Below are 12222 nucleotides of genomic sequence, written 5' to 3'. Positions count from 1 at the left end.
AAATTCCTTCTTTTTTTTTTTTCTGATAGACAATTAGGTGATTTTATTAGTCTTGCCATTTTATGTTTTATTCTGTTCCTTTTTTTAATTTTAAAAGAGTAACTATAATATTGAGATCTTTGCACTATACTTTTATGTAAATGATAACGCTAGGTAATTGCTGTTTTGCTTTTGTATGAAGTAGATAATCAAAAAGTATTTAGTGACTGTTATGTTGCTTGGGAGAAGGCTATACAGTATATTTATGATACACACTGACTTTGTTTTCTTGTATGGGTGCTGTTTTTGTTGCTTCTGTTAACATTTTGGGGGCAACCCTTTAATAATGGATCTTATGTTTTCTGCAGGCACCTTAATTTGTTAAATTCCATGATTAACCATATAGAGATTGTTTTTGTTTCCTTTGCTAATGAGTAAAATGATACAATGAATAGTCTTTCTTGATCCAATAGTTTTGAAATTTTTTCTTATTAGGCTTTGGAAACAGCATAATTTAGCAAGAACAAGACTAGGCTTAGGATTTTGCCTTGGGCTTGAGCTCTGTTTCTAAACATTCAACCAGCATTTATTGAGTGTTTATGATACATGGTAATTGGCTAGGTGTAGAAAATGGGAGGATTTAGGAGCTGGAGATAGTTTCTGCTGTTCCCCTTGTCACTGTTATTGGCATTTGACCTTGGGCAGCTTTTAACATTTCACTGGGCCTAAGTTTTTTAGCTGGTATGTAAAGATGCTGGTAGATTCACTTAATAACCTCAGACAAGTTAGAGGATATGCGTGGAAGCCCTTGACACTCTTTGGAAGAAGGGTGTGATACAAATTAAAAGTTGTAGCAATTTTAGCTCTGGAATAAATTAATGGGACTAATTTTTATAAGTTACAATGGGTAATCACTTCTATTTTATGTGGCTTCCTCACATATTTTAATAGTTAAGAACTGCAAATCCCACAGTATGATTTTTTCTTCTACTTGTTTTTGTATTGAGACTAGGTGAGACATTTTTAAAGAGTACGTACTTAAGATATGAAAGAGTTGTGTGTTGTTAATAGACAAAATAATTGCTAATCACAGGTACAAAACACACACACACTTTCTCCTTGGGAAAGTTTTTTCTTTGAAGAGTGTGGAAACACTGCATAATTCAGAGATAGCCTCATATTTTCTTTGATTTCTCGGATTCCTTTCTGCCTTTCTCAAACTGTAGATGAATTCTAAAAGGGTCTTAAAGGTCAATTTCTTATTTTTTCTCTTTTATATTACAAATACAAACAAAACTCCTTTATCCAAGTTCTTCTGCCTGAGCATAGGAAAGAAGTTGAAGTTGGAGTGCGTATTTATGTGTAGGGCATAGCTGTTGTTATAATTTGGCTTGTAGCTTGATAATTACGGAGATTTTCTTTTTTCTTTTTTTTTTTTTTTTTTGAGACGGAGTCTGGCTCTGTCGCCCGGGCTGGAGTGCAGTGGCCGGATCTCAGCTCACTGCAAGCTCCGCCTCCCGGGTTCACGCCATTCTCCTGCCTCAGCCTCCCGAGTAGCTGGGACTACAGGCGCCCGCCGCCTCGCCCGGCTAGTTTTTTGTATTTTTTAGTAGAGACGGGGTTTCACCGTGTTAGCCAGGATGGTCTCGATCTCCTGACCTCGTGATCCGCCCGTCTTGGCCTCCCAAAGTGCTGGGATTACAGGCTTGAGCCACCGCGCCCGGCCATTATGGAGATTTTCAAGATTTATTTTAAAGGCTGTAACTGTTCATTTATGAAAAGTGATGATTTAGTCATTTCACTGTTAGGGAAATAAAGTATATAATTTTATAATTTCACTTTGAATTATCTTTCTGCCAGGCTTGTTTTTAAAATAATTTCTAGATGCTAAAATCTAAATCATCCTTTGTTTTGGTTTTTGCAAAAAAACTGAATGTCAGCCAATGTGGATTGCTTAAGTATTACTTTTTCCCTCTTTCCTATTTTTTTCTTTTTTTTTCGTCTAATAACATCTGTTCTTTTTGTTCTATGGAAATTTGAGTCCTGAGTATTTCCACTTAACCCTTTTTGGCTTGAACTTATTTAATTATTTACTTTTACAGTATTTTTCTTTTTCTTGTAAGGGCAGGCTCATGTTAAATTGGTCTAAAAGAGTTTGCTGCCTCAGTTATATACCAAAGAACTCCTTGATATACAATAAATAGAAAATTAGCAGTTTAGGCCAGAAATTTAGCATTTCAGATTATGGGAATTTTCTATGGGAAAGCCTTTGAAATTCTGGCTGGGTCATACAGGGTTAATATTTACAGTTAATGTAATATTGCCTCTTTATATTTAAATGGATTTGGTATTCTGTCTTCTTTCTAATAAAAGGGAGGACCTGGAGGGTAAGTGGTGGTTCTGTTCTGGGGTATGTTGTAAGCGAGTTATTTAATTTGGAAATCTCCTTTTCAGTTGCCCATCGGACGTCAGTGTGTGAATCATTACCGACGCCTAAGGCGCCATTGTGTCTTTTCACACGAGGAACTCATTTTCAAGATGGCAGCAGATCCAGAATGCTTAGATGTGGGGCTGGCTGCCATGGTCTGCAAAGAATTGACTCTCATGACTGAGGAAGAAACACGATTAAGAGAGTCTGTTGTACAGATGGTGAGTTTGCTGAGCACATTCTCTATGTTTGATACTGCTTATGGGATATGGTAAATAAACCTATAGATAGAATTTTCATCTCTGATTCCCTAGGAGTTAAACATAAAAATCACTGATTTGGAGAAGATTTTATGTTTTTATGACTGACATACTGGTTTCTCCAGATTAAAAACGTTTTAGGAATCTTATCTAGGTTTTTAAAACGAGTCCTATCAGAATTTCTTAGGCATATATTTACATTTTAAATCTTCTACATACGGTGTTAATTGTTTAAAAATAAAATTTAAATCATTTTTTTTCTGAGCTTTGTGTTGAATAAGTTGTGTTTCTGGCAATTACAGACTGTCAGTTTGAATTAATCTTTTTCCCTCCCCTTTAAGTAATTTGATGAATAGGAAGGATGGAATAACCAAGGGTTGGGATTTAAAATACTTAGGATAAGCTAAGCATCATCACATTGAACTGGCTAATATATGAGAAAATGTGTATCTTTAGCATCATCTTGGCCTGTTCTATCTAATATTTCCTGCATAGCTGGCTAGCTTCATTAGGTTTACACCATGCTTCCTCCTGTTTTTGTATCATGTCCCTCCTCCTTCTCTGCCTGATATTCTGTCTCTGTTTTTAAAATAACTTTGTTGAAGCATAATTGAGATGTAATAAACTACATGTGTTTAAAGTGTACAATTTGATAAGTTTTGACTATGTATATACCCATGAAACCATTGCTACAATCAAGATAATGAATATATCTATCACCCCTACAAGTTTTTTCATGCCCTCATATGGTTCTTCCTTCTTGCTCCGTACCACCTTTTTGAAAGATGGGTTCTCTCTCTGTTGCCCAGGCTGGAGTGCAGTGGCACAATCATAGCTCACTGCAGCCTCAAACTCCTGGGCTCAAACAATCTTCCCACCTCAGCCTCTGGAGTAGTTGAGACTGCAGGTGCGTGTTACCATGTCCGTCTAATTTTTTAAATTTTTTGTAGTGGTGGAGCTTTGCTTTGTTACCTAGGCTGGTCTCAAACTCCTGGCTTCAAGCAGTCCTCCTGCCTTGGCCTCCCGAAGCGTAGGGATTACAGGCATGAGCCACCACACCTGGCCATCCTGCACCATCACCTTCTCCTCTTGCCCCAAACCCCAGAAACCACTATTCTTTCTTTGCTTATTTTTTTGGAGAATTTTATTCAAATGAAACCATACAAGTTGTCCTTTTATGTCTGATTTCTTTCATTCAGCGTAATTACTTTGGGACTCATCCATATTGTTGCATGTACCAATACTTTATTCCTTTTTATTGCACACTGGTTTTCCATTGAATAGGTGTACCGCAATTTGTTTATCCTTTCACTTGTGGGTGAACATTTGGATTGTTAACATTTTTTGGCTGTTAGAAATTAAATTGCTCTGAACATTTGTGTACAGCCTTCTGATGGACATATGCTTTTGTTTTTCTTGAGTAAATACTAGGCGTGGAATGCTTGGATCATATAGTATGTGTATGTGTAATTTTTTTTTTTTTTTTTTTTGAGATGGAGTTTCACTCTTGTTGCCCAGGCTGGAGTGCAGTGGCTTGATCTCAGCTCACCGCAACCTCCGCCTCCTGGGTTCAAGTGATTCTCCTGCCTCAGCCTCCCGGGTAGCTGGGATTACAGGCGCCGCCACCACGCCCGGCTAATTTTTGTATTTTTAGTAGAAAGGGGGTTTCTTCATGTTGGCCAGGCTGGTCTGGAACTCCTGACCTCAGGTGATCCGCCTGCCTTGGCCTCGCAAAGTGCTGGGATTACAGGCGTGAGCCACCGCACCCAGCTGTATGTGTAATATTTTCTAAAACACTGTGACGCTGTGTTCCAAAGTGGTTGTACCATTTTATGTTTCCTCCAGCAGTGTGTAAGAAGTTTCGGTTGCCTTCTATCCTCACCAACATTTGGTATAGTTAGTCTTTTCAACTTCAGACATTGTAATAAGGTTATAGTGGTATTTCATTATTTAATATTCCCACTTTAACCTTGTATTCTTTTTTTGTTGTTGTTTTTGAGACGGAGTCTCACTGTGTTGCTTAGGCTGGAGTGCAGTGGCATGATCTTGGCTCACTGCAACCTCAGCCTTCCAGGTTCAGCAGTTCTCCTGCCTCAGCCTCCCAAGTAGCTGGGATTACAGTCATGCACCACCTTTGCTAGCCAGTTTTGTATTTTTAGTAGAGATGGGGTTTCACCATGTTGGCCAGGCTGGTCTGGAACACCTGGCCTCAAGGGATTTGCCCACCTTGGCCCCCCAAAGTGCTGGGATAACAGGCATGAGCCACTGCGCTTGGCCTCAAATAGCTTTTAATTTGTATTTCTGGCTTTTTTCTTCTCTCCATTTTCTCCTTATTTATGGTTTTCTAAAGTATATTCTCAGGAATATAAGCTTTGTAATGTTTTAGAAGGTATTATAAGGAAAAGTTCTGTGGCTAAAAACGTTTGGAAAATGGCAGGCTAAGAAAAGGTAAATGGATATATTTAAAATATTGATGTTAGCTTCATTTAAGACTGGAAAAGTAACAGAACAATGAATTCTAGTTTGGGTACAAAAAATAGGGGGACCTAAAATAATGTGAAATATATATTTTTCCAGTTTTCAGGATTTTAAAATTACTTAAAAGGTATAGGAAAATTAACGGTAAAAATTAATAAAAACATATATAGGCCAAAAAGAAAGATAAATGAGATCCTTACTGCAGAACTTCTGATTCTTGAATATGCTGGTGCTCATTGTTATCTGTGAAGTAGGAGGGATATAATCCATAGCATTTTCCAAAAAAATGTTTTTCCTTGTTTTTTTTTTTTTGTAGAGACATTGTCTTCCTATGTTGCCCAGGCTGGTCTTGAACTCGTTGGCTCAAGTAGTCCTCCCACCTCAGCCTCCCAAAGTGCTGAGATTATAGGTGTGAGCCTCCACACCTGGAACAAAAAAAAATTATTTTCCCCAGAGTATCTTTTAGGATCTGTGATCCTTGGAGTACACTTCGGGAAACTGTATAAAATTTCTTGAAGCAGCCAGAACTTTCTCAGTTGCCACCTTAGCATTCCCTTGAGAGCAGCATTGCTAGTTGTTCTGAAGCTAAATTCTTATAAACTAAGAAGTATGTGCAGTGCATTTTGAAACTGTTTTTATGTTAAAATAATTTTTAAAGAAAACACTAAATGCCAATATGAGAAAATGGAAAGATAGGAGAATATGGCCAGCAGACATCTAAATTAAACTAGTATCAAAAACAATGTATGATGAAAAACCAGAATTGTGCATGCTAGTGAATAAATTATCAGGTTCCCACCTTGTTTAAATGAAGAGAGTTTGCTCTTCTTGCAGAATTGTGTTTCCGAGTAACTTACTCCATCAAGTAAGCAGAAACTGTAAAGTTATATAATAAATGGCGGTCTTTGGTAAAATGCACCTTGTATGCTCTTATATATATATATATATATATTTTTTTTTTTTTTTTTTGAGACGGAGTCTTGGTCTGTCACCCAGGCTGGAGTGCAGTGGTGCAATCTCAGCTCACTGCAACCTTCATCTCCTAGGCTCAAGTGATTCTCCTGCCTCAGCCTCCTGAGTAGCTGGGACTACAGGCATGCATCACCACGCCCGGCTAATTTTTGTATTTTTAGTAGAGACGAAGTGTCACCATATTGGCCAGGCTGTTCTCAAACTCCTGACCTCAGGTGATTGGCCCGGCTTAGCCTCCCAGAGTGCTGGGATTACAGGCGTGACCCACTGCACCCTGCCCACTCTCATATTCTTGGCATACTGAATTTGTCTTAACTTTCTTTTTGATGATTTTGATTTGCACAATTTACTTTATACTTCTTTGTCCTTACATGTGTTTGTATATGTCACTGTTACTTTTGGATAATAGATTACAAATTTATTTTGCTCAAGGATTTAATTGGGAGTTTGGGGCCAGCCACCCCCAGAATGCCTCCCAATTACAATTTTCTTCCCTTCTGTCAAAAAACTGTCTTGACTTTTGTGGTAATCACGTTTCTTTTTTTTAGAGACAGGGTCTTTCTGTGTCGGCTGGGGTTGGAGTGCAGCAGTACTATCATAGCTCACTGCAGCCTGGCCTCAAATGATCTTCCCTCCTTAGCCTCCTGAGTAGCTGGGATTGCAGGCATGCACCACCATGCCTGGGTAATGTTTAAACATGTTTTTGTAGGGATGCTGACTTTGTTGCCCTAGCTGGCCTCAAATCCCTGGCTTCAAGCAATCCTTCCACCTCAGCCTCCTAAAGTGCTGGGATTATAGCCATGAGCCACTGCACCCAGCCCACATTTCTTTATAGTTTTGTCGTTCAAATGTGCATCCTTAGATACCAAACTTTAATCTTGCGCATTGAAAAACAGCGATGATTACTTTTAGGAAGTATTTCGATGTTGTGCCATTGTACCTTTCATGTTTATGCCTTTAAGTCAGAGATTTGTCTGTGGAAAAAAATGTAGTAACTTAAGTTTTTTGATGTTTTAAAGACTAGAAAGACTTGATCTAGTGCAATAAATTATATTTCAGGGTGTCCTGATGTCAGAAGAAGAAGTGTTTGAACTTGTTCCTGATGATGAGCGACAGTGTTCAGCATGCAGAACCACGTGTTTTCTCTCTGCTCTCACATGTTCCTGTAATCCTGAGCGGCTTGTGTGTCTCTACCATCCAACTGATCTGTGCCCCTGCCCCATGCAGAAGAAATGTCTTAGGTATCCAAAAGTGTTTTGTAAAACTTCCATGACCTTTTTTTAAAACCAAGTCTTAATGTTATTTTTACTTACTCCCTTCCTTTACTCTTTACTCTGGACTTCTCAACTTCTCTGTCTACTTCTAGGCTTGAAGACCAGTCCTTTAAAGTTGGCCCTAAACTTGGCAGCTGAAATTAGTTTCTTTATCAGTTGATTTCACATGTTCCTTGTCTCCTTGCATTAAAAACGGTGGGCTGGTTTGATTTTTCTCTTCATGTGAACGAAGATCCCATTCCCTTGGCCATTGTATTCTCCTTAAGCCGATTATACTAAAACTTTATTTTTAAGTTATTGTTGGTTTTTGAGATTTTTATTTCTCTGTGTGTTTGTGTTTTCTTTTTGTAGATACCGCTACCCATTAGAAGACCTCCCTTCTCTGCTTTATGGTGTAAAAGTCAGGGCGCAGTCCTATGACACGTGGGTCAGTCGTGTTACAGAAGCATTGTCTGCTAACTTCAACCACAAAAAAGGTTCCTTCTTTCGTATACATATGCTGAATTGATTGTCACTTTAAAAGAGGCTTTGTTTAGATTTACGTTTTTTCTTTCCGTAAAAGAAAAATCCTAGGCTTCCTATGAGATTTGAGATTAATGGGTTGGTTGAATATAGACTTAATTTTCTATTTGAGAATCTTCTTTGAAATGAAAAAACTGACTAAAAATGGGCCGGACATCTAACTTGCAGTAAATTTATTATATATGTTGGGAACCCACTATTACCAGTAAGACTAACACTGAAGGCTTCTTTGGAAAGAGAAATTTATTTACCTGAGAGAAACTGTCTATAAGGATTATAAATGAGCACCTGGTTGTTAGCTTTTATTGTGTTGGTGAGATTTTCACAGCTGTTTGTTTCTACTAATTTTATGTTTCTACTAGTAGGTTGGGGACTCACTTGAGTGAGGTTGGTGAAGATTTTAGAATGGCTTTTTGTGTCTGTGGTCATTGTATATGGCTCTTTATTTATTTTTACAGATTTGATTGAATTGCGAGTAATGCTGGAAGATGCTGAGGATAGGAAATACCCAGAGAATGATCTCTTTCGAAAACTCAGGGATGCTGTAAAAGAAGCTGAGACCTGTGCTTCTGTGGCTCAGCTGCTTCTGAGCAAAAAGCAGAAACACAGGTAAACCTAAGACGAGTTTAATTATCGTTGTCCTCTTTCTTTCAGAGTAAAAACCAAATCTTTGTCTGGCCTGCGAAGCCCTACATTGTCTTGGACCTCTTGTGGCCATGTCTCTCGTTCCCAGTGATGCTCCAGTTTTATCTCCTACTATTCTCCCTTCTTTCTTGCTCCAGCCTGCAGTGTTCTTTCTCTTGCCGTTCTTCATACATACAGGCACGTTTTTGCGTAGGACTTCATGCTCTCTCTTTACTCTGCTCGGAGTTCCCTTCCCACCGTATCCAGGTGGCTTGTTCTGTGACCTGCCTCTTTTAAGCCTTTGTTTTCAAATGTCACTTTGTTGGCGAGGGCTTTTCTGACAAGCCTTTATAAAATTACAGTCCTCTTACCCTTTTTCATGCTTTGTTTTTCTCCTAGCGTTATCACCTGCTAATATACTAATCTACTTATTTTATTTATTATCTGTCTTCTCTTCCCCATCCCCCACTAGAATGTACACTAGACTAGAATATCAGGAATTTTTTTTTCATTGTCATATTTCTTGTGCTTAAAACAATGCCTGGCACATAGTTGTGCAATAAATATTTGTAAATGAATAAATGGAAACTATAGGCTGAAGGCAGGTGGCAGCAAAGGGTAACCTTGATGGATGCAGAGGAGGTTGTTAAGAAGCATAGAAGTATGAACCCTTGGTATGATGTAATTCCTAAGTATTAAATTTTCTGTGGTATTTAAATGTGGTGGTGTAATTCCAGCACATTTCTTCTGTCTGAATGGCTTTTCTATAGCAATTCATACTGGGTTTTTAAATTACTTTGTAAATTTTTTATTTACCATTTTGTTAGATAACTTTTCTTAGAGACATTGATCAACGGCTCTTAGCTTGTCATTGGGCCAGTGACCCCACTTGGAGAACCTGGTAAAAGTTTAGGAATCCTCTTAGAAAAATCATATACACACAAATTTTGGAACACTTTCAGAGGATTCATTGTAACCTAAGGCAGGTTAAAGGCTCTTCTTTCACATTTTAACCTTCTTGAGATACAGGGTTAAGTTTTTTTTTTTTTTTTTTTTTTTTTGAGACGGAGTCTCGCTCTGTCGCCCAGGCTGGAGTGCAGTGGCGCAATCTCGGCTCACTGCAAGCTCTGCCTCCCGGGTTCACGCCATTCTCCTGCCTCAGCCTCCCGAGTAGCTGGGACTACAGGCGCCCGCCCCTGCGCCCAGCTAATTTTTTCTATTTTTAGTAGAGACGGGGTTTCACCATGGTCTCGATCTCCTGACCTTGTGATCCGCCCACCTCGGCCTCCCAAAGTGCTGGGATTACAGGCGTGAGCCACCACGCCCGGCCCAGGGTTAAGTTTTATCAATGAACTTAATATTCCAACTATGAGGAATTTATGTAATGTTTGAAATGTTTAATACTTGTAGATCGATGGAACTGTAACTTGGAGAGTTGAATCTTTGAGTCATTAACTGAAGAACTTAAAAACTGTTTTGAAGTGGTCACCATTGCAGTGTAATCCCTCAAACACTGGGATTCTAGGATTGCTTAGGTTTGAATTCTGAATAGACTAGGAGCCCTTTTGATATCAGAATGACTGATTTTTTCTTACTTATATCTCAATATTATTTCACATCAGACAGAGCCCAGATAGTGGGAGGACTCGGACCAAACTGACAGTGGAAGAATTGAAGGCCTTTGTCCAACAACTTTTTAGTCTTCCGTGTGTCATCAGCCAAGCTCGGCAAGTGAAGGTGGAGTATGACATCCTTTTTTTGGGTAATGTCCTTTGTGACAGGGTCTACTGTTCTGGGTTTCACAGAATGGTATATCTAAACTAGTTTTTTGCTCTAATTTTTTTTTTCTCTCACTATATGCTGCTATTTGAGGTTCTTTAATAGGCAGTTTTTTGGTTTTGTTCTTAGCTGTTATTCCCCATTTAAAATTCTGTAAGGCTGATAAAGAATTATTTTTTTCTATATTAATTTTAGTTCAGAACACCCATTTAACATAGATGTAATTGAGATGCAAGAAATTAGTTAAAATAATCTGCATGTATCAGTGTTATTAATACATGAGCTTTAAAAAATGCAGAGCTCTGAAATTACCAGCACCCTGATGGCTTAATGAATATGTAAAATCTTAAAAGTATGTATCAAATATATTAATCTCCATAGTTAATGATCTTTTGATAGTTTGGGGTGTTTTTGTGTTTTGGGGGTGGGTAGAGGTCTAAAACAGTGTTTTTTGTTTTTGTTTTTGAGAAGGGAGTCTTGCTCTGTCGCCCAGGCTGGAGTGCAGTGGCGCGATCTCGGCTCACTGCAAGCTCCGCCTCCTGGGTTCAAGTGATCCTCCCGAGTAGCTGCGATTACAGGAATGGGCCACTATGCCCAGTTAATTTTTGTATTTTTAGTAGAGACAGGGTTTCGCCATGTTGGCAGTCTGGTTTCAAACTCCTGACCTCAGGTGATCCACCCGCCTCGGCCTCCCAAAGTGCTGGGATTACAGGCATGAGCCACTGTGCCCGGCCTAAAATAGTTTTTATAGTTTTTATCAAGGTTATCAACTTGTGAAATCTAGGATCAGTTGTATTCTTGTCTTATTCCATTTCATAAGAGCATTTTGATAGCTGCCTACTCTTTCTTGAATGCTGTTCTTTAGCCTCTGTGACACCACACTTTCTGGGTTTTTTCTTAGCTCATTGGCAGTTCTTCTCTTAAGTTTTCCTTGCTGCTTGTTTCTCTTTGACTTGGCTTCTCAAGTGTTGGAGTATATGAGGAGTCTCGGCCCTTTCTTCAGGTGCCCCCACTTCTGATACCTTATTTGCCCAGTGACATTAAATATCACCTGTATCCTGTTGATTCAATCCCACATCTCCAGCCCTGGATGCCTTTTTCCCTACAGACTTGTATGTCCACGTGTGTACTCTGGATTTCCTTTTGGTGGACTAAAAGGCATATTAAAGCCTTTTTTTCTTTTCTTTTTTTTTTTGAGACAGGGTCTGGCTCTGTCACCCAGGCTGCAGTACAGTGGTGTGGTCTCAGCTCACTGTAACTTCTGCTTCCCAGATGCAAGCAGTCCTCCCACCTCAGCCTCCTGAGTTGCTGGTACTACAGGTGCACACCACCACACCTGGCTAATTTTTGAATGTTTTGTAGAGACGAGGTTTCACCATTTTGCCCAGGCTGGTCTCAAAACTCCTGAGCTCAAGCAGTCCACTTGCTTTGGCCTCCCAAAGTGCTGGGATTACAGACATGAGCCACCACACCTGGCCTTAAGCCTTTTAATGAACCAAATGAATCAAACTCCTTGATTTCTTTATTTCCCTTATACCCGTGTTCAGTATTTAAACAAGTGCTGGCTGCTGTTACCTCCAAAATATATCCCAAAGCAAACCATTTATTGTCCTCTCCGTTGCCTAAACTATGCTCTACACCACTGGAATGTGCCCCTTGGATTACTGCAACAGGCTTTCAGCTGCTTTCTCTTCTTCTGCTCGTCTGACATTTTATTTTTTGTTTGGTAACCAGAATGATAATCTAAACTTGAAATCAAATCACATCACTTCTCTGTGGTTAAAATTCTCCAGTGGTTCCCCAAAGCCATTTGAATGAAATTCAGACTCATTGTAACCTAGAAGATACTGTGTAGTCTGACCTCTGCTTATTTTTTAACCACATTTCTCCATCATCCACTTGTAGC

The 12222-nt window shown here is 39.1% G+C and overlaps 1 protein-coding gene across 2 annotated transcripts in view; it reads left to right on the top strand.

Annotated features, from left to right (window-relative positions):
- Positions 1-12222, top strand: part of KDM5A (lysine demethylase 5A) — a 94303-nt gene that overhangs the window by 42588 nt on the left and 39493 nt on the right. For both annotated transcript variants that reach the window (XM_005569714.5, XM_074006003.1), the window contains exons 14-18: positions 2434-2628; positions 7177-7358; positions 7743-7867; positions 8372-8522; positions 10160-10274. In XM_005569714.5, the coding sequence (XP_005569771.3) occupies positions 2434-2628; positions 7177-7358; positions 7743-7867; positions 8372-8522; positions 10160-10274 (768 nt within the window). The remainder of the gene's footprint in view (positions 1-2433; positions 2629-7176; positions 7359-7742; positions 7868-8371; positions 8523-10159; positions 10275-12222) is intronic.

This window comes from Macaca fascicularis, chromosome 11, assembly GCF_037993035.2.
Source record: "Macaca fascicularis isolate 582-1 chromosome 11, T2T-MFA8v1.1".
Lineage (NCBI taxonomy): Eukaryota > Metazoa > Chordata > Mammalia > Primates > Cercopithecidae > Macaca > Macaca fascicularis.
The sequence above is the reverse complement of the archived record's forward strand: the minus strand, read 5'-3'. Positions and strand labels throughout refer to the sequence as shown.